Source organism: Penicillium maclennaniae, assembly GCF_028827695.1.
Source record: "Penicillium maclennaniae strain IBT 15551 chromosome Unknown utg000007l:1.0-4884863.0:1.0-4888362.0, whole genome shotgun sequence".
NCBI lineage: Eukaryota > Fungi > Ascomycota > Eurotiomycetes > Eurotiales > Aspergillaceae > Penicillium > Penicillium maclennaniae.
In genome coordinates, this window is record NW_026623219.1 from 3,644,851 (window position 1) to 3,668,576 (window position 23,726).

A 23,726-nucleotide genomic window follows, 5' to 3' on the forward strand; every position below is an offset into this window, starting at 1 on the left:
CCATTCCAGAAGGGCCCACTTTGCGCCTTTTTTGTTCGGCGTGGTATGACACATTTGATGCTTCTGCGGCGCGGGTGGCCCTGTCGGCGTCGAGAATTTGTTTCACCGAGGGGCATTTTTGGGCATTACCCGGGAGTTGGAGTCATTGAGACCATGTAATCGGTATGTATCTCTTCGTATCTCAGGACTTGGACCTTGTGACCGCTACCTCTTGAAGGGTCAATATTCATTATCCTGGAGACGCACATGCGAGAACCGCATGTGAACTCCACTTTATGGTGTTGACGGGAGTTCCTCGGCTCGTGGATTGCTTCCGAGGAAGTCGTAACGTTATATAATAGCAAAGACCGTACGAATGCGAATGCCCGAACTTCGTTTACTCATTTACCCCGATACTCCATTACCTTTTCTTTTTGTTACTCATTGCTTGGTTACTTGTTACTGCCGGACTCTCTCGCTTTAAAACGGTGACCTGATTTAACCGGTCTCCACCCCCTCATTCCTCCATCCGGTGAACGCAAGCAGCAAGGTTTCGCCAGATTCCGGGGAAAGAAACAAGTCAACATGACCCGGCAGCTTCAAAACTCCCCTTCCCCTCTTCGGCGCGCGACCGTCTTTCATCCATCAACAATCACATCATGGGTGCTTCCAATTCTTCCGTCTTTACCGCGGCCAACGTCGCGGCCGCCCTGAAGATCCTCTCTTCGGGTTAATGAAAGCCTACCGTGAAGATCCGTCCGATAAAAAGGTCGATCTGGGTATCGGTGCCTATCGCGACAACAATGCGAAGCCCTGGATCTTGCCCGTCGTCAAGAAGGTATGGTCTCTCGTGCCTTTTTGAGATCAATTGCGCCCTGCTCACAGCCCTCTAGGCCGATGACGCCATTCACAACGACCCATCCTTGAACCACGAGTATCTCTCCATCGGCGGTTTGGCCGAGTTTACCTCCGCAGCACAAAAGCTCATCGTCGGCGCTGATAGCCCCGCCATCCGCGAGAAACGAGTATGTCGATGCGAGCAGCCCATAAGCAAAGGCGCACACCACTGACTGATCTCACCCGCCTCTTAGATCTGTACCTTGCAAACCATCTCGGGAACCGGCGCGTGCCACCTAGGCGGCCTCTTCCTCTCCAAGTTCCACCCTCAGAAGCCCTCCATCTACCTCTCCAATCCCACATGGGCCAATCACAAGCAGATCTTTACCAACGTCGGCCTCAAGCTCGCCGACTACCCTTACTTCTCCCCCACGACCAAGGGCCTCGACTTCGATGGTATGCTGCAAGCGCTGCAGGCAGCGCCCAACGGCTCCGTCATCCTCCTGCACGCCTGTGCCCATAACCCCACCGGCGTCGACCCCACCCAGGACCAGTGGAAGCAGATTGCCGCGGTCATGCGCGAACACCACCACTTCCCCTTCTTCGACACCGCCTACCAAGGCTTCGCATCCGGCGATCTCGTCCGCGACTCATGGGCCATCCGCTACTTTGTCGAGCAGGGCTTCGAGCTCTGCGTCGCCCAGTCCTTCGCCAAGAACTTTGGTCTCTACGGCGAGCGCACCGGTGCTTTCCACTTCGTCTCTGCCCCTGGCGCCGACGCTTCCTCTGCGAATGCAAACATTGCGAGCCAGCTGGCTATCCTGCAGCGTTCAGAGATCTCTAACCCGCCTGCTTATGGTGCCCGCATTGCTAGCAAGGTTCTTAATGACCCTGCGCTCTTTGCGCAGTGGGAGGAGGATCTCCGTACGATGAGTGGTCGCATCCAGGAGATGCGTCGTCGTCTGCGTGAGCGGTTGATTGCGAAGGGTACACCTGGTAATTGGGATCATATTACCAGCCAGATCGGCATGTTCAGCTTTACGGGTCTGAACGAGAAGCAAGTGATGACGCTACGGTCAAAGTGGCATGTCTACATGGTGAGTTCCCCTTAGTATCCCTCTCGGTACAAATGCTAATTGCTACAGACCAAGAACGGCCGTATTTCCATGGCAGGCCTGAACACAAATAACATCGACTATTTCGCCGAGGCTGTCGATTCCGTCATCCGCGAAGCATAGTCAGGGGTTTTTTTTAGACAATCCGGATTGGCGTTTCTTTTCTTTCCTTTTTTCTTTCTGCTTCTTTTTTTTTTTTACACCTTCCCAGGACTGATGGAAATTACCCATTGTTTGCCGGTTCGACTTTACCTGACCTCGGTGGGTCCGGGGCTTTGCGTGACATGTAGATCTACGGGTAGACCAATCATTAGGGTTTTTCAGTGATACTCTATATTATTTGATATTTCCTCGATACTTTCCATCCAATATATGCTTTCGTAGATTATTGGAGAAACGCCCACTTGAGAAAGGAGATGGAAATGGGTATGCATATACAATCCTCGCACCGTATAAAACCAATGCGCTGAAATGCAATCAAAAGATCAAATCCCACACCACAAGCGTCGTACACAATCCCACCGTTCCCCAGAACACCGCCTGTGCCGTACTCTTGCGCTCCGTCGCTCGTTTGAGCTCGCGATTGCCCCGTCCCACATTCGTCTGAGTCGTATCAACATCACTAACAAGCTGTGAGATATATTCCTCTTGCGTAGCCAGATGTGTAACGAGAGTCTCCTGCAGCGACGAGATCTCAATGAGTGATTTCTCAGCGTTCCTAGCACTCCGTCAGTAAAAAAAAAAACCCCCCCTCGCCTTCTCTTCGAGACAAGAAACAAAAACAAAGACAAGAACAAGGAAACGACGAAAGAAAAGAAAAAAAAACATACTGTACTTTCCCAAGCGTATCCTGATAATGTCTAAGCATGGAATCATTCTCCTCCGCGAAAAGCTGCAACTGTTCCGGCGAAAGCTGCGCCTCGATCTGTCTCGAATCGGCCTCACTCAAAGCCACCGCGTCGGGCGTCGAGAAAGCAGAGCTCGTCTTCTGAGCCCCAAACTGGTCCCCAGCATTCGAAGCCGACACTTTAGCCTGGGACCCTGCATTCTTATACAAAACACTCTTCTCTCTTTCTCGAACCCGCTCAATTCTCTTCTCAACCATCTCCCGCTGCACACTCGCCGCGCCCTCTAACCCCGTCCGCAAGAACCAAAGCACGCCCGAGCGCACAGTCGCCATTATCTTCGCGCGCTCCTCCGCTGAAACCTGTTCCTCGGATTTACCTTTGTCTTCTTCGCCGATCCCTGCACCGCCAGCCCAGCGCCAGAGGAGTTCGCCCGCGGCGCTGTGTCCGTATTTCTTGCGCAGGACCTGCGATTCGGTGGATTGGCGGAGGGATTCGGCGGAGGAGAGGTTTGAGATCGAGGCTGCGAGGTCGCGGAGGAGGAGCGCGGATGAGGAGTCGATGGAGTCGCGTTCTGGGTCGGTGAGGTGGCTTTGGGAGGGTTGGTGCTCGCGATTTGGGTGTTGAGCGCGCCGTTGCGGGGTGGTGCTTAGGTAGGCGTGACGGATGCTTTGGAGGTATTTTACGAGGGAGCTGATGTGCGAGTTCTGGGGGGATTTCTTTTAGCTTGGGGTCTTGAGAGTGTTTCAATGTTGGGCACTGACGATGCGATATGCCTCTTTTAGAAACTCGTCGGCGATATCGGGGGACGGGCGGGAGGCGGGAATCTGGGGGCCATTCTTGGCGGAGAGGAGTTGATTGAGCGTGGGCGTGAGGTCGGTCATTGTGTTGGGTTGTTGAGGGAAGATGTGAAGATGTGTCCAAGCGGAGTTTGGACATGGAGTTGGACGTGGAGGGTGGAGCCGTCAACAGTCGTCACCGCAATTGGTTGGCTCTGGGGGACACCCTTTACTATAGGATTGGTTGATACTACATATTTTCGAGTTTCATGCGATGTCAGGTCTATAGATATAATATTCATTGTAGTTCCATGCTAATCCAAAAGGGTATAATCAAATCCAAATGCTATTCACAATGCCCAAGAAACCAAATACCGAAGACCTAGATCATGGACCGCTCTTCCACCCAGACCTATGTATAACCATTAGCACGATCTCAAGGAGAATGTAGACAGCACATGGCAGAACAAACTCACCTCCATCTTGCCCATCTCACTCCCTTCCCTCCGAGCAACCTCTCGGGCCGAGCTGAGCAGCAAATCCAGATCCTCTTGGTCCACCATAGTAATCATATCGCCGTCATCCTGCACCTTCATCTTCAACGGACACTGGAAGCCGAACTTCTCTCGAATTCGATTCTCAAATTCGGGAAATACCACCGTCGGTCCGATCATAATATACCGAATGTCATCTGGAGCATGCACCTTTGTGCGGAAACGTCGGACTTCAGGTCTTCGTGAATTGGCGCGTCGTGAAAATCGCGCCGGTGATCGCGTACGTCTTTGTTGTGACGGGGACGACCCGGGCCCTCCTGGAGCGGTTACGATTATCTCGAAACCACCATCATTTAGAGGCTCACCGTCGCACACGTCGCTGCCGTACTCCTCTTCTTCGTCAATGAATTGTGGTGGCTGGTGTCGGCCTCCACGGCCCCAGCCTGCGTTCGAGAAGCTTTGGGGGCTTGCATATGTATTGAAAGGTTCTGTCTGGGGGAGGTTGGGGTCTGTCACACAACTGGTGTCACTGAGATTGCGTCGGTGACCTCCCGAGTCGCGAGACCAGTGTCCTCGACCAGGATCTTGGGCAAAGCCTCGCATATTCTGATGCCTTAGAGCTGGTCCTCGGGGCTCGGATGCAGTTCGTGTGGTGCCGATTCGTGGTTTCTCTAGAGCTGAATGCCCATTCTCTTCCTGTCCCGATCGACGATCCAAGCCCGCCCCTGTTCGGTCTAGATCTAGTCGAGGTGGCCGGGCTGCTCGGAGAGATGATGATCGGTGGTGTGATGATCCTCCTGCGGTGGATCCGTATGTTGATCGGTCATCTGGTGGCGGGGTGGGTGGGAACACGTTGCGGTTCAATGGTGGTTCTGATTGTTGACGAGTGCGGCTGCTCAAGTTCTTGTGGACCAGGTTGGTAGCGGCAAAGGATATCCCTTCGCGATCATCGAGAGCTATTTTATCCATAACCATGGGTTTCCATTGAGAGTCTGCTCCTTGTGTGCGATCAGCTGCAGCAATGAGTCTGGCCTTGCCCAGGTAATCCTTGGTTTTGAGATTTTTGACTTTGGCGGCATTGGGACGATACAAGACACCCACCGGGATGGAGAACACGGTGTATCCCTGACTGTTCATTAGCGAGGCTCTGATATTCCAGATTTTCGAGATGTACCTCTGCATTCTCACGTATGGCATCATCGATCACATCATGATCTGTCGTGACCTTCTCCTTTCCTGCGTACTCCAAGTCTTGCATTCCAGGGCCCATCTGTCGGAGGTAGACGTAGCAGAGACCACGGTTGAACAGCACCTCGCAGGAGTACAGCCGAAACTTGAGACCGAGCTGCTCATAGTCAATTGATGTATTCCCTCGGAGATACAGTAAAGTGTCGTTGAAATTAGCCAAGGCTTCTTCGAAATCACCCAGCAGGAAATTCGAGACGCCCTGCTGGAAGTACGCAATGGCGAGGTACCGATCCAAGCCGACAGCTCGCTGATAACATTCCACCTAAGTTGAAGTGAGTCGCATGCGTGGTCGATTGGTTTGAAATGACACATACTGCTTTATCATGCTCGCCGAGGGTTGCATATATCACGCCACAATTGAAAAGGATCTTCGAGGTATCGGCGATTTGGTCAAACTGTCGTAATGCCTCTTCAAATTCCTGGTTGTCATAGGCATCCAACGCGTGGACCCACGTTTCGATTTCCTAGAAGGAGAATTAGATCTGTTGCCCGGAGGCGGCCTGTCTAGATTCTCACCTGCTTGAGTGACATCGTGCCCCATGCAATACTGTGGTATCCCCTGTGCCTAATGGGCTAACCGAAAGGAAGTGATTCAAGACAGCTTCCACTCAGGCCACCCAGGCACAAGGATTCCAGACCTGGAGGAAGTCGGAAAGTCACGCGGAGAATGGGACCGGGAAAGTCGATGGTATTATAAGCGACAGCAATTGCACAGGGTCCAGTCCGATGTGATGGGTAGATCCCCGGGTCCCGCCAAGGCAGGAACTGAGTGGCGGGGCGAATTGGTGGCGGATGCGATACGAGCGATACTGTGGACTTGGGAACTTGGGAACTTGGATCTTGGAACTTTGGTACTTGGAGCTATACCATCGCTTGGTGCCGTCCGAGGGGTAAAATCGATCAGGGCGAAATGTAATTATAGAATCACTCGATGCCCGCCGGCTGACAAGGAACCGGCAATCGAGACCTCCGATCACGGTGCAAGGGCCCGAGTGGCAGTCGCCGAGGCTAGGATCGGAGAGATGGGAAAAGAGGAAGAGATGAAGTGCAAGCCAAGCATGCAGAGGGGGGCCCGAATCAACGGGGAAAAACGACGAAGCGCCGAGGGGGGTGACGGCCCAAAAATAACTTGCATTGCATCTGCACCATTTATGCACGATGCGATCAATCAAAACGCCCCATCCCAGATGTCCTTCGCCGGCGTCTGTGAGTGGGCGCTTTTCGTCCTGCATGGCCGATGATTATCGTGTCTCTGGTATATCTCCCCTGAACGCTCATGAATTTCTTCTCTGCTTTGTGGTCGGGAATCCCCTTGTCACACCGCTTGAAGAGTGGTAGGGGAAAATTACATTGGCCGGCCATCTCTTGCATGATTGCTCGGGCTCCATCCCAGACCCATCGAAGATAAGAGGATTGGTTGGTTCGACGAACGGGCCGCGGTGAGCATCCATGGACCAACGTGCGATGGTGCGGGGGAACACCCAGACTATACAGAATATTGGCCTCCTGGCCCAGGTGCCGGGAGCGCTTGCTATTGGCCCTTTGTCTCGCCACGGCGCTTGCAGTGCTCTAATGAGAGTACCGATATTGGACCACGATCGTCTATCATTCTCATTCTGGATCAATGCCACACATCCCAAGGTAGAGCAAGATGAAAGAAGAGTGGGGTCACTGGGGGGTGGATGTATATCTCTGGCCCGCCAGATGCGCGCAATGATGCCTGTGAGCAAACGTACCTGTGAATCCGAGATTGGAATAAGCCCACATTGGTCTAATCTCGCAACAGCTCCGCTATGGACAGGGGCAAATCTGGTAGCGACTGTTTATATTTAGATGGAGACCCCCCCAAAGGACGAAATCTGACGCTCATAGTGAGCATCCTTGCCATAGTCGATCTACAAAGTCAATCTCGTGCAGGTCAGCATACCATCATGCTATGCCGCCAAGTGGTTCCTTGATGAGGCGTCGTCCGTGCGTTTGTGCCGTTGAAGATGCGATTGGACATCATCTTCCGTCTAGAGAAATCTTGTTGTGATAGCGTCGGTGACTTAGGGAGAGGTTGGGGTCGGACGCATAGTTGACTCTCGCTTTCGATGACTGGGAGCGAAGACACGAGAAATCCGGCCCTTTGGTTTGATCATGGGACGGGAAAGAGCTCTTTCTGGATCTTCGCTCCGGGGCCCAATGAACATGACTAAATTTGGAACATCCAGGAGTCAGAGAGCGGTGGTACTGACGGAAGTGATTTCCAGGACCTTTAGTTCATGGGCTGGAACCTGGGTACCGCCTCCTGAGTTATCACGGAGCAAATATCATGGTCGCATATTGAAGTGAACTGAGCAACTTCGTGTATATCCAAGACGTCCTGAAAGAGTTTTGTTGCCTTCAATGTCGTGATAATGAGTCTTGTGCCCCCATCTTCCAATTAACAGCTGACTGGATCACTTTCCATCAGGACCAGTGCAAGTACATTGCAGACACCTTCCTCTACCATGAGCATCTTTACAGACGGATCCATAGCAGACTTGATCCAAGATTTCGAAGGGGCTGGCCTGCCCTCCTAATCGTCTGCGAAGACGCTGCGTCAATGCATGCCGATTGAGAATACACAGAACCTTGCATCTAAGATTGGACCTACACTACAGTTCGCTAGCTGATCCCTCAAATTCTCCGTTATGAGCCATTCTCAACTTCTATCTTCTGCTCATTTTGGATCACACAGGGCATTCCAATCCTCATCACCGAAGATGCCGCTTCAATACATCCCAGGTGTCGGCCAGAGTCCAATTGATCTCGGAAATTGTTACCACAAAGCCGGCCGTACTGAGTGCTGCATGGTATGCCGGCTTCCATCTACTTATATTCGCTATTCTTCCGAGAAGTATCGACCCGGATCGAAGACGCCAGACCATAGTCTCAATGAATGTGGAATCAGAGGATGAACGAACGGGAACGTACATGTCAGGTAGTCAGTAGAATTGAGTGGTTGCTGGTGAGTCAATTTAGCTCACATTTCGTTCTCTGTGAATTCTGTAAAGTCTGAATTCACTATGGCGAAAGCATATTGATATTCCGGAACTTCCTCGGAAGCAAACGACATTGCGGGGAAGCTCTGGTCAAGATATATTTTGCCAGTGGAGGTAGATGATGCACAACGAGACTATTGGAAAAGTTCAAAAGATGAACAAAAAAAGTGATAAAAGCATTATAGTCACATTCACTAATTTTTCTCGCATCAACATCTACACTCGGTCCATTGACAGGGATGTCGCCAAGTGCGCAAGCACCGGCACTACCTGAGTCGCCTCCCCTCCTTAAAATGTCCGAGCACAACAACAGCCCCCTTACCCCTTTACCATCTTCACCAACTCTCCCGAATCAACAGATTCATTCATGCGCCATCGCAAATGGTTTCTCCTTCAAATGATCGCCCACGATGGCCGAGATCTATAATACCGATCGTTTCGCGGAGCTATATTATCCGTCCAACACGGCCGAGATCATGCAGCTCGGTCTCGCTGGTAGATTCATAGCGACTCTTTTGGAAGATCACCAGATCACGTATGCTTTCATCGGCGGATGGGCCGTCTATTTAAGGGGCGGAAGCCGTACGACGAGGGATATTGACATCTCCGTAAAGACTACCATGGATCACCTGAGGGAGATTCTCATGGCACAATCCCGGTACCTGCTTTCTCTTTTATTCGAATGCACTGTTCAATTTTGCACGGAGAGGGCGTACTTTTAACGTGCTCCAGACTACATTTTCCGGCGATACACGGCAATACTTCGGTTCAGGTCTTTATTGATGTCGGGCGTACATTTGATCAGGACTTCCCCACATTCCTGACTTGGCGGTTAGTATGGATGTGGTGATCAGCGGTGAGTCTCCTTCTTTTTTTTTATAGCAGCGACGATAGTGCTAATCATTTAGAGCAAGGGAACCTTGGCACACCTGTTGATCTTGGATCCTCGAGGGAATCCATTATGCCTGTATGGCCGACCCCGCAGGGATCACCCGTTCTGGTGCTCGGGCTCTTCTTCCAGATTTACGCGAAGCTCGATGCGTTCTCCCGGCGTGGTGGAGAAGGCAGCAACGACTTTTTGGATCTGGAATTCTTATTCTCAACATATGCGACTCAGATACCCAGTCTACGAGACTACTACGACTTAGAACAGCGAAGGTACTTTTGGAAACATTATGCCACGGCATATGTGACCTTCCCAGAGCAGGTTGAAAATATGAAAACACTGCTTGGGGTTTGACGTATATTCATGAAAACATCTAATCGTGAATGGAATGTAAGTATTGCACATGAGTCATGACTCAGCATGATATGAGTTTCTGGGTCCATGGGTCCGGGGAGCCTTTCAAACGGAAGCGTGTCTCGAAGAGATCTTGAGGTGTAGTCCATCCGAGTCGGCCCTTCTTGCTCCGGACTCGGTTTTGCCACTTCTCCCGACGGCTGATGGTTTGTGTTGGGAAGTAATGAATAAAGAGCCATCCTTTCCCTTTAGCGGCTTGTGTAGCTTTGTCGTTCATGCGTTTTGTCCACTCGAGATCGTTGGATCCGTCGAGGTCTAGGTTCTCATACCCCCATTGCTCTGAGACATTGGAACCGTCGATGCAGTCACAAAGTGCCACATCGTTGTTCATGTCCAGGAAACTCTGCATCAGGACTGGCAATGTCGGGTAGGGCAGTCCATTCAAGCTCCGTTGAATGCGGAAGGGACCGCATGGGATGTGGGCGTCATGTGAGGGAACAATGAGGAAGTAGAAGTGGATGCCCCTCCCCTTGAATCGGTGGTATGTGTAGTGTAATGAAGAAGGCTGAGGGATCGGATGTGGAGGTATAGGGTGTACTTTGTCGGATAAAGATCCAGAGTTGAGTAATGACACAGCGTCGCCGACTTTCTTGGTGGGGACACAAAGTTCCCAGTCCTGCAGCCCGTCAGCTTCGCAATTTCAGCCTAGCTCTTGATAAAGACACCTTACATTGCGGACACGTCCAGCACCGTAGAATATCAACGCGGAAACACCGACGAGGCAACATTCAATCCCATGGTGTTCCAGGAACCGAGTTACCTCGAGGATCTCATATGTCCCATGACCTCCGCAGGAGGGGACTTCTTCCGGGCGATATGTGGGCGTTTTCTCTACGCGGGCATTCGGCAGTGGAGGGTTGAGCTGGAGGTTCGGAGCTAGCATCGTTGATTATCGTCAAGGACCCAGGTCCAACGATAGTTTGAAGCCATAGAAGTCGCGGGGAAATGAAATACTTTGAGGCGGCCCCACGTGATCCTCTTAGTCACTGATCTAGACCCAGCTCTTCAGCACAGACTTGCGCAAGCTGCAAAGTTGAGTTTCGTTTATTTTCGTTTAATTTCCGGGGGTCAAGCTCAAAGCACGTGGTTTGGGAGTACGGTCTGGGCCCTGAGACAGGATTGAAGAACAAGGAGGCAAAATGCCGAGTTGAACTGTCAGTAGATCAAGCCCCACTACCGAAGGTGCAATTCGCCCGTTGCTCCCTGCGTCGATCACCGAGCACTGCATCGTGCGATGCTTCCTTGGTTGTACGGGGTATTCTTCCTGCAGAACTTTTGCCAGTATCCGGCGTAGGACCTATGAATAGTTCAATCACAGGGACTGGTAAATCGATGCAAGCCCCTCACCCCGAGGTTTCGATCAATTCCAATAGCTAATAGTCTGTCAAGATTCACTCATATCTACTGCTCCACAAAAACTCCTGCCCGTTAGTTCCCATGCATTTTGGATGATGCTGGGTCTTCAAGCATGCATATCTCAAATATAAGTCACGACTCACATAATCCATACTAGATAAGGTCAAGGGGTTTTCTCAAACCATACCCTGGCTGACCTGCTCCTGTCTCTCCTGCCAAACATTCTTACCAGAGCATGAGCAAACCATCTTGTCATTATCCCACACACCCGCGCTACGCGCAATGACACCCACAAGGGTATGCTCATCATCGCGCTTAAAAGGTCCCTCTTTTGACTTAGAGAGCACCATACTTCGCCCGATCAACTCCCAAATAGCAACAGGTCGGTCCATGAACACGCTACCCCGACCCTTCTCATCAACATCCACCGAGCCAAAGACCCCCCGCGGCTCTTTCTCCACAGGCGGGGCACCATTCGAACCCAAGACCTTATTCTTCAAAGAGTCCCAGATACCGCCGGCAGACGCGGCACCCTGTGAGATATCACCGGTTTCACGGACGGTGGCCCAGTACTTGCCTGGAGCCATGCCATTGACGGTCAGGTCGACCAAGGTCATGTTCTTGGAGACCTCGACCATGCGTGCAAGGCCACGGATCTTGTTGGGGACCACGGAATTGTGTGTTTCAAGGATGCACACGGCCGAGCCTGCAAGATAGTCAATACAAATGAGGCTCCGAGGACAAGAACCGGGTTTCATTACCGTTTGTGTTGCCACTCCCGCGTAGGATCGCATCGCGGCCGGTGTCCTGGATGGCGGTCACGATAGAACTCGGGGGCGCGGTGCCTTCGATAAATATAAGTTGGTCCTTGAGGTTGGCGTCCACATTGCTGATTCCTGTACGGAGAGGTTTCGCTGTCAGAGGGTTGTTGTGGGGAGATGCAGCTGGATCGTATCCTGAGGGCGGCGCATACCATCAAGCTTGTACAGGGCGCTGGAGACGTCCTTCACACATCCATCACAGGTCATAGGGACCGAGAAGGTAGTCTGCAGAGACAGAAACGCGTCAGTAAGCACTTTCAAGGAGACAGACCGAGGGCCGAATACCGACCTGGAATGGCTCAATCATGGCGGGGGTTGTAGATCCGATGCCGGCAACAGTCAAACTGGGAATAGAGGGAATCAGGTAGAAAACTATAGAGTATGCACAAAGCCAGGGATCAAGAGAGAAACCGAGCGATATGTTATAAGATCATTTCAGTTGCAAGTTCTACGAAATTGGCGGGGACCCATTTGGATTTCAAATCGGAGGTGCACTTCGGCCCGTTTGTTCCCCAGAGCCAAACGTCATTCCGCACCCTCAACCTTTCATCCTCCATCCGCGAGCCACAATGTCTGCAAAGTCGCGCTGGGCAGACGACGACCCAGAAACCGAGGCCATTGTCGCGCAACGCAAGCGCGAAAAGGAAGAAAAGAAACGCGCCAAAGCCGAGAAGCAGCGCCAGCTCGAAGCCAGCAAAGCTCAACCGACGGCCCATTCTGCCGATGGCGCCCAGGGACCCAATGGGGAATCAGGACCCCCGAAAAAGCGCCGCAGACTCTCAAATGACCCCGAGGCTCCTGGTGCTGGTGATATCCCACAGAACGACGCGCAAAAGGGGGAGAAGAAGCGGTCGAGCTTGCTGCGGTTCCCTGTGCGCGAATGGGGAAATTGCAGGCATGTGGACAACTTCGAGAGATTGAATCATATTGAGGAAGGCTCGTACGGATGGGTTTCTCGGGCCAAGGATATCACAACGGGCGAGGTGGTCGCGCTGAAGAAATTGAAGATCGAGAATTCGCCGGACGGGTTCCCGGTCACTGGTCTGCGGGAGATTCAAACCCTCCTGGAGGCTCGGCATCCAAACGTTGTTTATCTACGAGAAGTGGTCATGGGGAACAAGATGGACGAGTGGGTTCCCTCGACCGGTGCATTGCATTGGATGAATCGGCAGCTAACCAGATCTCTGAACAGTGTCTACCTAGTAATGGATTTCCTCGAGCACGACCTTAAAACACTCCTTGACGATATGCGCGAGCCATTCCTTCCCTCGGAGATCAAAACACTTCTTTTACAGGTCGTGGGCGGCCTTGAGTTCCTCCACTCGCAATGGATCATGCACCGCGATCTCAAGACATCAAATCTCCTCATGAACAATCGCGGCGAGATCAAGCTCGCTGATTTCGGCATGGCTCGGTACTACGGAGACCCACCGCCCAAGCTGACCCAACTCGTCGTGACACTATGGTATCGGTCACCGGAGCTACTGCTAGGTGCCGACAAGTACGGTCCGGAGATTGACATGTGGAGCATCGGGTGTATCTTTGGTGAACTTCTTACCAAGGAACCTCTGCTACAAGGCAAGAATGAAGTTGACCAGGTGTCCAAGATTTTTGCCTTGACGGGTCCTCCGAATCAGCAGATCTGGCCGGGCTTCCGCTCTCTGCCAAATGCCAAATCACTAAAGATACCTTCTACCTCAAATTCGCCGGCTGGGAACCCTCCCATGTTGCCTCGTTCCAGATTCCCGTACTTGACTAATGCAGGGTTGAGCCTATTGTCCAGTTTATTGGCCTTGAACCCCGCCATGCGCCCGACCGCACAACAGTGTCTGACACATGCCTATTTCAAGGAAGATCCACGCCCGAAGCCCAAAGAGATGTTCCCGACCTACCCTTCTAAAGCAGGACTGGAGAAACGGAGACGCAACTACACACCCGAAGCTCCAAAACGGGGCCAGGAAGCACCCGAGCTGGACTTTGCGAGTGTGTTTGGAGGAGCCCCGGGAGGAGACTCCGGGGAGACGGGTGCTGGCTTCGCACTGCGTCTGGGATAGTTTGGCACGACAGATACAGACTACGAGATATTAAGACATACATCATCATCATCATTTAGCATGGAGTTTGATATCTTCTTCAGAGAACGAATGAATGGCTAACGCGAAGATATTCCATCGTCGCAGTCTAAAGATACACAGCTAGCAATGAAATAGGATAGCGACAGACCGAGCTTGGTTTTTATCCGTGATCGCCGTCACCTCAAAGCAAGAATGACTTGAAAGAGCGACAATATAGAGAGCATTGCAGGTGCGTTCTCTCATTCAAGGTGACGTGTCTGTGCCTGATGTTCAGATGAGTTCTCCTGTGGCTGGTCTGTGCCGCCCCTTTCGAGGCATGGCCGGTCCGGCAGTGATGCACAGGGTTGCGGGAGAGCCATTGGGGCCATCAGCTCGGACACATGGAGTCTGCTGGAGGGAGTGCGGTCCAACCCAGGTCCACTGTGTATGCTGCCGTCATCCGTGAGACGCTGCCTCCATATTCTTTTGGTAGGCTGGTCACCTCGACCATGGTAGTAGTTGCTCGTCTTGCCATCAGCCATGTAATATTCATCGCGCCAAATGTTGTTCGAGAGGAGAACCTCCTCGTCGATAGGAGAATCCATCGGTGACCATGGAGAGGCGGAGATGCATGTTCCGGATGTGGCACCTGGAGAGAGAGAGCTGCCCATGGTCCACACTGACGAGCATTCCGATTGATCAAAAGGAGACCCCAGAGGGCCACTTGAGACAAGTGCAGGAAGAGATGTATATGGCTCACCGATGGAAGCCTGTTGGGATGCTTGCTGTGAAGGTTGTTGATTCAAGGATTGATGTGGGTCGTCTTGATGGCCTTGGTCATCAGACGGGGTCTTCTTGCCGGGTTCCTGATAGATGTCAGTCAACTTCCAGTTTGTGTTGTATTTTTGGAATACTTACGCTTCTCTGGGCAATATGAAGGCCGAAAGAATGACGTGTATCAAGTTCTGGCATCTCTGCAGGTGGATGAGCGTGGGCTGTTGATGAACTTCGGGTCAAGTTGGCAGTTCTGGCAGGTCTGGAAGTTCTCAAGCGCGAAGAGAGTCCTGCGTGAACCCAGATATCCTCGATGGTTGCCAAATTTTGTTCCCCGGATGAGAAAGCCTCACTAAGATCCCAAGTTCTATGGCTGGTAGATGTATTGGACGGTAGTCCGTGAGCGCGGTTCTCACAGCTCCAGGGCAACTCGTGGTAATCCAGATCTTGCTGATCCTGCTCTGCCGCTGAGTCGGGGATGTGAGAAGAGGTTGAAATACCTTCAATCCCAGCACTGTTCTTCATGAGATTACGGGTCTCTCTCGTCCACTGCTCGAGTAAGGCGTGGTATACACCAGGGAAAGCAATCTTTACAACGTTCGCAGAGCACTTCCTTGACATAGCAATGGCAGACGCGGTAGCCTCCTCACTTTTTCTCCGGTCAACACTCAAGTGCTCCTGTGTTACCAAAGCTTCCGACTCTCTTATCTTGGCCAGTGGGTGATCAAATTTGCTTGGACCGAAACTACTTGGCGCACCCGGATCTGGAGGTTTAAACGACCTCGTGGAGCTATCCATGGTATCTTCAATCATCAAAGAATCGTCCGACCTGGTTCCCTTGCGAGACAGATCTGGACTGTCAGTCTTAGATCGTTCCGCATTTGCTGGTATTTCTGGAGGGGTCACTGCTGCTTGAGGCCGTTCTGCAGGTGTGCTGTTTCCACCCGATGCACGAGCCCCAGAGACATCTCCATTCATTGAACTAGCGCTTGCCTCACCAGATGAAATTGTTTCCCAACTAGACCCGTCAGATTGATCCATAATTTCACTGGAAACTCCATCAAAACTTTGTTCTGTGTCCACGAACGGCCTCTCCTGATCCGTTCGCACGTCTGCATCACCATCGGCAAATGGTCTCTCGTAGCTTGCGGAGTACGGAGGCGGGTCGTTGGATGTGAGGCTCACATGGCGTAATGATAGGGAATCTGGATGGAGCGGTCCACTGCTCACCCGAAGGTCTGGTACAGACACATTCGGTAATCCCAGTGAGGAGGCGACATGAGTCGATCTGTTGGAACCTGGCCCACAGTAATGTGTGGGCCAGGGAGAGTTCATGCGGTACATACCAACTCCAAAGTTCATATCCTCTTGGGTGCTGGCATCGGAGATACCTGAAACCCCATAAGCTCGATTCCTGCCTTCTGTGTCATGACTTTGCAGAGGCACAAGCCTAGAACCAGTATCATCAATATCACCATCATGCCAACTCGACAGGCGGAGTAGTCCCTCTCGTAAAGACAGCAATCCCGATCGGACCTTGTGAATGGAGCGTCTCTGGAGGTCTTGAACCCAACGTGCTTGCTTCTGGGAGTCTGCTGATGAATTCTGGGAGTCGTGACGACGCCTTGAAGGGTTGTGACGAGGATCGCCTGGGTTGTAAACGGGATAATGAATTCTTTCTTGACATGTTGGCTCTGATGTATTCATACTGAGCACACTGCGTGGATTTGTTAGTAAATACGTAGGTATCAGTTTGGTAGCATCACCTGGCTCTGTTCTTGGGCGAACGAAGTGCGAACGAAAGGGAGAAATTGGATCTACGTCGAGCATATTCGTGCGAGTCATCACTCAGCCGTGGTATCTCTTGGTGAGGCTTGCCTGGGTTCATTCTGTATGCCAAAAAGCTGTGCACAAGCTGGCGTAGATGGAATTAATGGGTGAATCAAGAATGCAGCTCGTAGTATTCAAGAAGATGCAGGATACGGATGCAGATGTATCCGAGAAAGAAGAAGTATTACAATGGTTGCAATTAGAGTCAAGCTAAAGAAAGATATACAACTTGTTCCCAATATAGAAAGTGCTGTCTTCTCCTGAAGCATTTACTGCGATACAGCCCAGGCGCGACTGCTCCGTTCTGGCCCCCAATACTTACCAAAGTTGTCGTCGGAAAAGAAAATGTTATTTGGGCAAAAACAGTCAAAATAGCAAATTCCACATTGTAAGATGCGATATGATGATCAGATGCTTTGAGATCAAGAGGTTAAAGATTCAACTGGGGACAAACATGTTTGCCGCAAGAGGCGCAGATCGCGGCTCCACATGGAGCTGCGCTGAGCTTCTTTTCTCCGCCTCCCTTCGATCCTCACTTCCATCTAATCTCACCTTCCGGCCCTTCTTGCCCCTCATCCTTACACAATGGCGAAAACTAAGCCATCTTCATCCATCTCATTCGATGACATCATTAAATCTGGTAAAGCCACCTCCGATTCGTCTTTTACCCGCGTTCTAACTCTTTGCGCTATCAGATCGCCAGAAGAAGCAACATGAGCAGCTGGCCAGTCAACTCTTGGGAAAGAACAGAAATAAGAAGGATCGACGCGCAAGTGCACCAGGGCCTGGAGCGGTGAGCAAGACACCGACCGCGAAACCCGGGAGCTTGGCCAGCCGGATCGGTTTGCCTAAGGTATATTCAGACCCATCGTCCCAGATCTCGGACGCATGAAGACGAAGAATCTCTGACAATTTCCTCCTTGTCATGTAGCGCTCCGCTTCGACCTCTTCGCGTCCGAACCACACCAATAAGCCCAATCCTAACCCAGCTACCGCCACAGTCGCATCTGCGCGCACGCGCGCAACCCCGCAAATAAGAAGCAGCACAATGCCGAACGTCTTCTGAGTGCGCTTGAGTCTGGGAATGCCCAGGCGACCATCCGACAACCTAGTGGCGGCCTGTCCATTAAGGGTGCCTCAGGTCCGTTCGTGGTGGTTGGAAGCAACTTTGCCCCCGGAACAACAGCCGCAGACATTCAGTCCGCGCTGGAGCCTACCACAGGACCAATGCTCAGTTGCCGAGTCACTGGGCAAAGCCCAAATGTCACGGCCGAGTTTGCCTTCCAAGACAAGTGGACGGCGGAGAACGCGGTCGCAAATTTCCACAACCAGAAGGTAAGATTGTGCCGTAGCCGGTGAATGGTACAAGTTTGCTAAAATAAGTCTCAGGCCGATGGCAGGATTTTGTCCATGACACTCAAGCCCAATGGGGCTGGAGCCAATTTGCATACCCAAGCGAATTCCTATAGCAAACTCCGAGAACAGGCAGATCGTCAACGACGGACTCGCCACGCGGAACCAGGCGTTCAGGACGGCAGCTATGGAGCCAGCGATCATGGAGACATCTTGAGCAGCCAAACAAAGAGTTCAGGATTCTATAGCGACCAGATGATGGTGGATGCCCCGGCACAGAAGAATCAACAGCGACGGAGACGCCAGCGGTAAATGGAGCTTCTCCAACAAGGATAACTAGAAAGTGAAAAGGCAATCAAATTGATCCCATGTATTCTATTCTATCTTCCCTTGTGTACCCTACCTGATGAGATGTATGAATATCGAGTAACCCAAATCGACCCATTTTGGAATGCTTCATAACTGTTGATAAGGATAAGATCACGTGGACCGGAGCTTTTGCGGAGATCCGCAGAATTGGAGAAGCAGCTATCAAGTGCGTCTTTCTCGAGAATCAATTGGGTCTGCAGACGTCATTTTAAGCACTTGTCACATACAGTCTCCTCTCACAGCAGATCACGGGAAAGCAGGGTCTCCGCGAAATGAATACCGCGGCGCGGCGCGCGGCATCGTATACCCTCCGCAGGTCTCGCAACTCGACATTCACCACATACCCTCGGCGATGGAACTCATCAACAACAGAGGCATTCGACCAAAGGAAATGGACCACACCATTAGCCCGCACTTTGGCTAGTGCGATGAAGGTGTGCACATTTCAGCAGCGACTCGCATCAACCACTAACGACCCTCATCCATCTAGGTCACAGGCCCGGTGCCAATCGCTGCCTTCATGCGCCAGGTCCTGACAGCCCCAGAGGACGGATACTATACTTCTCGAACCAACGTTTTCGGCAAACACGGTGACTTTGTCACATCGCCTGAAATCTCCCAGGTCTTTGGCGAGCTGGTTGGCATCTGGACTATTGCGGAGTGGATGTCCCAGGGCCGGAAGAAGAGTGGTGTGCAACTTATGGAAGTTGGGCCTGGTAAAGGAACTTTGATGGATGATATGCTGCGTGTAAGTTGCGGTTGCTAAGTCTCAAGTATTACTGCGGCTAATCTGGGTTGCGATGGAACAGACATTCCGGAATTTCAAAATGTTCTCTTCGAGTATTGAGGCGATTTATCTCGTTGAGGCCAGTGCTACACTCAGAGAGGTGCAGAAGCGAACTCTTTGTGGAGAGGATGCTGTGATGGAGGAGACGGACATTGGGCACCGAAGTAAATGCAAGTACTTTGACGTGCCGGTCGTTTGGGTTGAGGATATTCGTCTACTGCCCCATGGTTAGTTGCCAGTTCAGCCTCGTGTAATCGTGAAGTCTCACTAAGAAAAATCACAGAGGAAGGCAAAACGCCCTTCATCTTCGCACATGAGTTCTTCGATGCACTCCCAATTCACGCCTTCGAATCGGTTCCCCCATCACCCGAGAACGAAGTGCCAGATGCGCCCAAGGAGATCATGACTCCGACTGGGCCTCAAAAACTGCACGTCCCACTCAAATCTGCCAATGCCCCGCAATGGCGCGAGCTTCTTGTTACTTTGAACCCCAAGGCTATCGACGAGAATATCGAAGGAGAGCCCGAATTCCAACTGACCAAGGCCAATGCCTCGACCCCATCTTCACTCGTGATTCCTGAGATTTCGCACCGTTACAAGGCCTTGAAAAACCAGCCTGGGGCAACTATTGAAGTGAGTCCCGAAAGCCGAATCTACGCCGCCGATTTTGCCCGTCGTATCGGTGGTGATGCCGCTCCTGCGCCCTCTAAGAAGGCTTCCTCTACTCCTCCCTCTACACCCAAGAAGACAACACCTTCTGGCGCAGCTTTGATCATGGACTACGGTACTATGTCTACCATTCCCATCAACTCTCTACGTGGGATCCAAGGCCATAAGATTGTCCCTGCTCTCTCGGCACCTGGTCAGGTTGACGTCAGCGCAGACGTCGATTTTACTTCTCTGGCCGAGGCAGCCATTGAGGGCAGTGACGGCGTTGAGGTTCATGGACCTGTCGAGCAAGGGGATTTCCTTACGGCTCTGGGTATTACCGAGCGCATGGAACAACTGATCCGTGCGGCCAAGGACGATGAGAGCAGAAAGACCTTGGAGACCGGTTGGAAGCGCTTGGTTGAGAAGAGTGGTGGTTCCATGGGCCAAATCTACAAGGTCTTGGCTATTGTGCCTGAGAATGGTGGGAAGAGACGCCCTGTTGGATTTGGTGGAAGTGTTCAGGTCAACTAGGGTCAGCTTGGATGTATAAATTCTGTACAATATTTATAGAGCACTTGACAAAGCATTTCGAGCAATGAAGGATCATTTTTGAATACGGGCTTTTCGGAACTCATTCTCGTGCCCGTCGCACCAGGCACGCTCAGAAAGGAGAGCATTTCAATGGCTATCTATGTGGTATCTCATCGTCTCATGTCTCATAAAGTATGGCTATTCACAGAGCCAACCGCCATCAAGTAAATCCTCCAAAATGCACTTAGTATCCCTCTTGCCAGATATCAGCAGCGAAAGCCTCGGTCAGCTTCTGATCAGGACCATATTTCTCCTGCCACTTCACGAAACCACCCTCCAGCACAAAGATCTCCTGCCTCTTGAATTCTTCCGGGCCGTAGACTTGTTCACGCTCACGCGCATACCGAAGTGCAGCAGAGGGGCCGCGCTGCTGGCTGAGAGCGCAGTGAAAAACAACCTTCTCGGTGTCCTTTAAAGTGCGGATAAGCTCAGGCATACGGACATCCAGGCTGGAGCTCGGGACCCAAGTGGAGGAGCGGATGTGACCTCCAATGTGGTCTATATACAGGGTTAAAAATTTGTATCAAGCCGAATGCTGAAAATATGATATCTTTACTCACCAGAGTCACGGACATCAATAATTGCGAGTTTGTTGGCGGGGGTCTCGGCGGAGAGTAAAGCGGCAAGGGTATCGCGGCTTATCTGCGACAGCGTCGCGATCGAGATGGTTGACATTTTGTTAGGTAAAGCGAGTTGTCGAGTTATTGTTCGCTTTCGAAGTATTTGACGAGTGACCAAGGACAAGACCATGTAGCGAGAAAAGGCATGGAGTTCGTTTGTTTCGTAGTGAACCTATCGTCGTGCACGTGACGTGGAATTCCCCTTGCAAATGATTTTCCCCGAGTCTTGAACTTCCAGATCGACGAACCAGTATCCCACTCCACACTATTTTCTACCCAAAGAGCAATTGCTCGATCCTCTCAATCGGACTCGTCAGCCTGACCTGACTGCTCTGAAAACATGGACACCCGCCTCCTGGCCCGTGGCCTCCGCGCCAGGCCGTCCGCATTCTTGCTCACGCGCCAGCAACCTCAGCGCTTCTTCCCAACCACAATCCGACACAACTCCTCAGACTCCTCATCACAACATACCTCCTCTCAAACACCCACAGAAGCTGCTACTCCGGCCACAACACCCAACGCGGAGAAATCCATGTCGAAACCAACCAGCTCCGGCTCCGACTTTGACGACATTCTGAACAAGCTGAACCTTGGCACCCGGACCAAAACAGAGCACGCCGCTGGAAAAGGTCAGGGCCGAGTAAACAGCTCTTTGTCGCGAGGATTGGGCTTCAAAGAACAGTCCGCCCAGCTGGCGAGCCGCAAAACGGAGTTGAAGCTCGGCCCTACCCTGGGTCGTCAGGTTCACGTAGAGCCCGAGCGTGGCGTTGACCTCGGTGCTGCTATTCGCAACTTAAACATGGTTGTCAACGCGAACAAGATCAAGCAGCAATCCTTCCAACAAAAGTTCCACGTGCGCAAGGGTATGGTGCGGAAGCAGCAGCGACGGGAGCGTTGGAGGAAGCTTTTCCGCTTCTCTTTCCAGGAGACCGTGAAGAAGATCCAGCGCATGCAGGCGCAGGGATGGTGATTTGCATGGAGGGTGTATATATCGCGCGGACTGGACGATTCGCTGCTATATTCGCTGATAGGACGAATTTGTCTGGCTTGTACAACTATTTGTGAAACTACTTTTTCGATTCTGCTGTTTGCATTAGATATGGAATGCATTGGATCTCCTTTTTCCTTAAATCCAATTTGAATATGACAGTCATGTACGGATGCACTGTTCATGGCTATCCTATACACTGAAATAAACGGCGTTATATCAATTTTGTCAATCCCTTTTTCCAGTAGGGAATCCATATCCCCCGCCGCCTGTTCCCGCGCCATTGGAAGCCGCAGAGTATCCGCCGTAGCCGTTGATACGCCCACCGTTACCAAACGTCACGCCGGGCCCTTTGCCCCGGGAAGAGGACACGCCCAAGATACCATCACCTTGCCAGCCAGAGCGACCACGCAGACGACCGCCATTGCGCTCCCAGTACAGCGCAGCGAGAGCGCCAACGGAAGCAGCCATGATGAAGAAAAACAGTTTCGAGAAGAAGCCTCCAGAGCTCGAGCTTCGACTCGCCCCGGTAGCAACAGCACTCAGAAATGAGCCAGACGTAGGCCTTTCCGGCCACCCAATACCAGCACCACCTTCAACCCAAGCAACATGGAAAGAAAAGGTCAGTGGCTCACCACGCACAACTTTGGTACCATGTCCAGTAGTCCAAGGCTCGCGCGCAGCCTGCGCAAGAGCAACGGCCTCCTCGTCATTATCAAGGGCAAGGCCCTTAACAGTAGCCTCGAACTCGGGAGTAGAGTACGCCGTGCCAGCAACCGCATACCCTGGCTGCCCCGTCTGAGCTCGTTTAGGCTGCAGTTCCTGTGCCGCAGGATCGGAAGCCATATTGTGCATGAGCATATTCATATCCGTCCAGATGTGTAAGTGGCTGAGCTGTAGTGTTCCTTGCAGCGCGACGGTGACTGGGGTGAAGGGCGGGCCGTCTTCTTTCAGCGCCGCGAGCGAGTCGACTTCGCCAGATTCGGACTCTTTGTCTGCTCTTGTGGTGCTTGATAAGGGCGCTGTGGGGATGCGGCAGGTCATTGGGACGTCGGAGTGCACGTAGAATTCATAGAGGTGGTAGAGGGAGTCGGAGAGGGAGGGGATCGTGCAAGTAATTGTTTCGGAGACGCCGTAGTGGAGGGCGAGGGGGCGAGAAGTCTCATTGCATGTTGCGAAGGGGATATATTGTAGCTTTCCCAGGTCATCTGTGATCTATTTTGCTTTGATTAATTGGTGGACTTAGAGACTAGGAGTGTTCAGGAGTTCAAGGCGCATACATGTTCTCCTTCACTGTACGCGAGGCTTTGATTAGCAATTGCTCTCCTTTTACACGGAGACGCGTTTAGAAGAGACTCACACTGTCCGATTGAGACAGGATACTGGAATGTCTTCTCCAAGAGTGTATCCCACCCCGCTGTTGCCACTGATCCTTTCCGCGACTGCAGCTGCCGGCAAAAGCGCGCATGCGAGGGAGAGCAGTGTCGCGGTCGTGGGTGATCGTGCCATTAAGTGTGAAGGCGACATGCTCGCGGATTTCAGGGCTAAGTGTTATCCCCCGCGTTGGGTTGTTGGTAGAAGGAGACGCGGAGAAGACACGGAGGTGTTTGCGTGCCGCGGACTCGGTCTCGGAGCCCTTCTACTCGATCAACTTGTGTCATAAATGCGCAATTTCGCAACCACCATTGTTTACTCTACAAGTCAGTCAGGCCCATATGAAAAGTTTTACGGATCAAATCCTTATGATGAACAGTAAGTATTTTAAGTTGTGCCAGAATAAACAACACAGAGTCGAGGTAAAAAGCAGTGGCCACTGCTGAGACGCCCTTACGACCGCGTCGCATCTACTGGCGCGCGGATATTTGTAGAAATTCCACAATTTTGAAACAGGAGACATAATTTCAAATAT

General features: G+C 51.9%; 13 protein-coding genes across 13 annotated transcripts; 5 read left to right on the top strand and 8 right to left on the bottom strand.

The window, feature by feature from the left end:
- Window positions 1-712: 712 nt before the first annotated feature.
- Window positions 713-2,054, top strand: N7477_008580 (aspartate aminotransferase; the record flags this gene model as incomplete). The annotated part of the gene is made up of 4 exons (XM_056970243.1): window positions 713-817; window positions 873-1,004; window positions 1,071-1,913; window positions 1,962-2,054. 4 exons carry the CDS (start codon window positions 713-715, stop codon window positions 2,052-2,054), a joined length of 1,173 nt encoding a protein of 390 aa, XP_056820275.1.
- A 354-nt stretch (window positions 2,055-2,408) lies between these two features.
- Window positions 2,409-3,660, bottom strand: N7477_008581 (uncharacterized protein; the record flags this gene model as incomplete). Its single annotated transcript, XM_056970244.1, has 3 exons — window positions 2,409-2,649; window positions 2,762-3,483; window positions 3,541-3,660. 3 exons carry the CDS (start codon window positions 3,658-3,660, stop codon window positions 2,409-2,411), a joined length of 1,083 nt encoding a protein of 360 aa, XP_056820276.1.
- A 277-nt stretch (window positions 3,661-3,937) lies between these two features.
- N7477_008582 (putative PB1 domain protein) lies at window positions 3,938-5,828 on the bottom strand (the record flags this gene model as incomplete). Its single annotated transcript, XM_056970245.1, has 5 exons — window positions 3,938-3,967; window positions 4,032-5,174; window positions 5,224-5,559; window positions 5,612-5,761; window positions 5,814-5,828. 5 exons carry the CDS (start codon window positions 5,826-5,828, stop codon window positions 3,938-3,940), a joined length of 1,674 nt encoding a protein of 557 aa, XP_056820277.1.
- A 2,905-nt stretch (window positions 5,829-8,733) lies between these two features.
- On the top strand, window positions 8,734-9,563 carry N7477_008583 (uncharacterized protein; the record flags this gene model as incomplete). Its single annotated transcript, XM_056970246.1, has 3 exons — window positions 8,734-8,981; window positions 9,056-9,154; window positions 9,206-9,563. The coding sequence occupies 3 exons, from the start codon at window positions 8,734-8,736 to the stop codon at window positions 9,561-9,563; spliced, it is 705 nt and encodes a 234-aa protein (XP_056820278.1).
- Window positions 9,564-9,624: 61 nt separating this feature from the next.
- N7477_008584 (uncharacterized protein) lies at window positions 9,625-9,972 on the bottom strand (the record flags this gene model as incomplete). Its single annotated transcript, XM_056970247.1, has 1 exon — window positions 9,625-9,972. The coding sequence occupies one exon, from the start codon at window positions 9,970-9,972 to the stop codon at window positions 9,625-9,627; it is 348 nt and encodes a 115-aa protein (XP_056820279.1).
- A 1,183-nt stretch (window positions 9,973-11,155) lies between these two features.
- N7477_008585 (copper chaperone CCS1) lies at window positions 11,156-11,773 on the bottom strand (the record flags this gene model as incomplete). Its single annotated transcript, XM_056970248.1, has 1 exon — window positions 11,156-11,773. The coding sequence occupies one exon, from the start codon at window positions 11,771-11,773 to the stop codon at window positions 11,156-11,158; it is 618 nt and encodes a 205-aa protein (XP_056820280.1).
- Window positions 11,774-12,369: 596 nt separating this feature from the next.
- Window positions 12,370-13,854, top strand: N7477_008586 (uncharacterized protein; the record flags this gene model as incomplete). Its single annotated transcript, XM_056970249.1, has 1 exon — window positions 12,370-13,854. One exon carries the CDS (start codon window positions 12,370-12,372, stop codon window positions 13,852-13,854), a length of 1,485 nt encoding a protein of 494 aa, XP_056820281.1.
- Window positions 13,855-14,114: 260 nt separating this feature from the next.
- N7477_008587 (uncharacterized protein) lies at window positions 14,115-16,335 on the bottom strand (the record flags this gene model as incomplete). The annotated part of the gene is made up of 2 exons (XM_056970250.1): window positions 14,115-14,720; window positions 14,773-16,335. The coding sequence occupies 2 exons, from the start codon at window positions 16,333-16,335 to the stop codon at window positions 14,115-14,117; spliced, it is 2,169 nt and encodes a 722-aa protein (XP_056820282.1).
- An 852-nt stretch (window positions 16,336-17,187) lies between these two features.
- On the bottom strand, window positions 17,188-18,015 carry N7477_008588 (uncharacterized protein; the record flags this gene model as incomplete). The annotated part of the gene is made up of 2 exons (XM_056970251.1): window positions 17,188-17,566; window positions 17,684-18,015. The coding sequence occupies 2 exons, from the start codon at window positions 18,013-18,015 to the stop codon at window positions 17,188-17,190; spliced, it is 711 nt and encodes a 236-aa protein (XP_056820283.1).
- Window positions 18,016-18,700: 685 nt separating this feature from the next.
- N7477_008589 (uncharacterized protein) lies at window positions 18,701-20,149 on the top strand (the record flags this gene model as incomplete). Its single annotated transcript, XM_056970252.1, has 3 exons — window positions 18,701-18,928; window positions 18,990-19,194; window positions 19,251-20,149. The coding sequence occupies 3 exons, from the start codon at window positions 18,701-18,703 to the stop codon at window positions 20,147-20,149; spliced, it is 1,332 nt and encodes a 443-aa protein (XP_056820284.1).
- A 244-nt stretch (window positions 20,150-20,393) lies between these two features.
- Window positions 20,394-20,884, bottom strand: N7477_008590 (phosphatase YCH1; the record flags this gene model as incomplete). Its single annotated transcript, XM_056970253.1, has 2 exons — window positions 20,394-20,707; window positions 20,770-20,884. 2 exons carry the CDS (start codon window positions 20,882-20,884, stop codon window positions 20,394-20,396), a joined length of 429 nt encoding a protein of 142 aa, XP_056820285.1.
- A 285-nt stretch (window positions 20,885-21,169) lies between these two features.
- N7477_008591 (mitochondrial 37S ribosomal protein bS21m) lies at window positions 21,170-21,799 on the top strand (the record flags this gene model as incomplete). Its single annotated transcript, XM_056970254.1, has 1 exon — window positions 21,170-21,799. The coding sequence occupies one exon, from the start codon at window positions 21,170-21,172 to the stop codon at window positions 21,797-21,799; it is 630 nt and encodes a 209-aa protein (XP_056820286.1).
- Window positions 21,800-22,045: 246 nt separating this feature from the next.
- On the bottom strand, window positions 22,046-23,326 carry N7477_008592 (uncharacterized protein; the record flags this gene model as incomplete). Its single annotated transcript, XM_056970255.1, has 3 exons — window positions 22,046-23,032; window positions 23,098-23,110; window positions 23,178-23,326. The coding sequence occupies 3 exons, from the start codon at window positions 23,324-23,326 to the stop codon at window positions 22,046-22,048; spliced, it is 1,149 nt and encodes a 382-aa protein (XP_056820287.1).
- Between the last annotated feature and the right edge of the window lie 400 nt (window positions 23,327-23,726).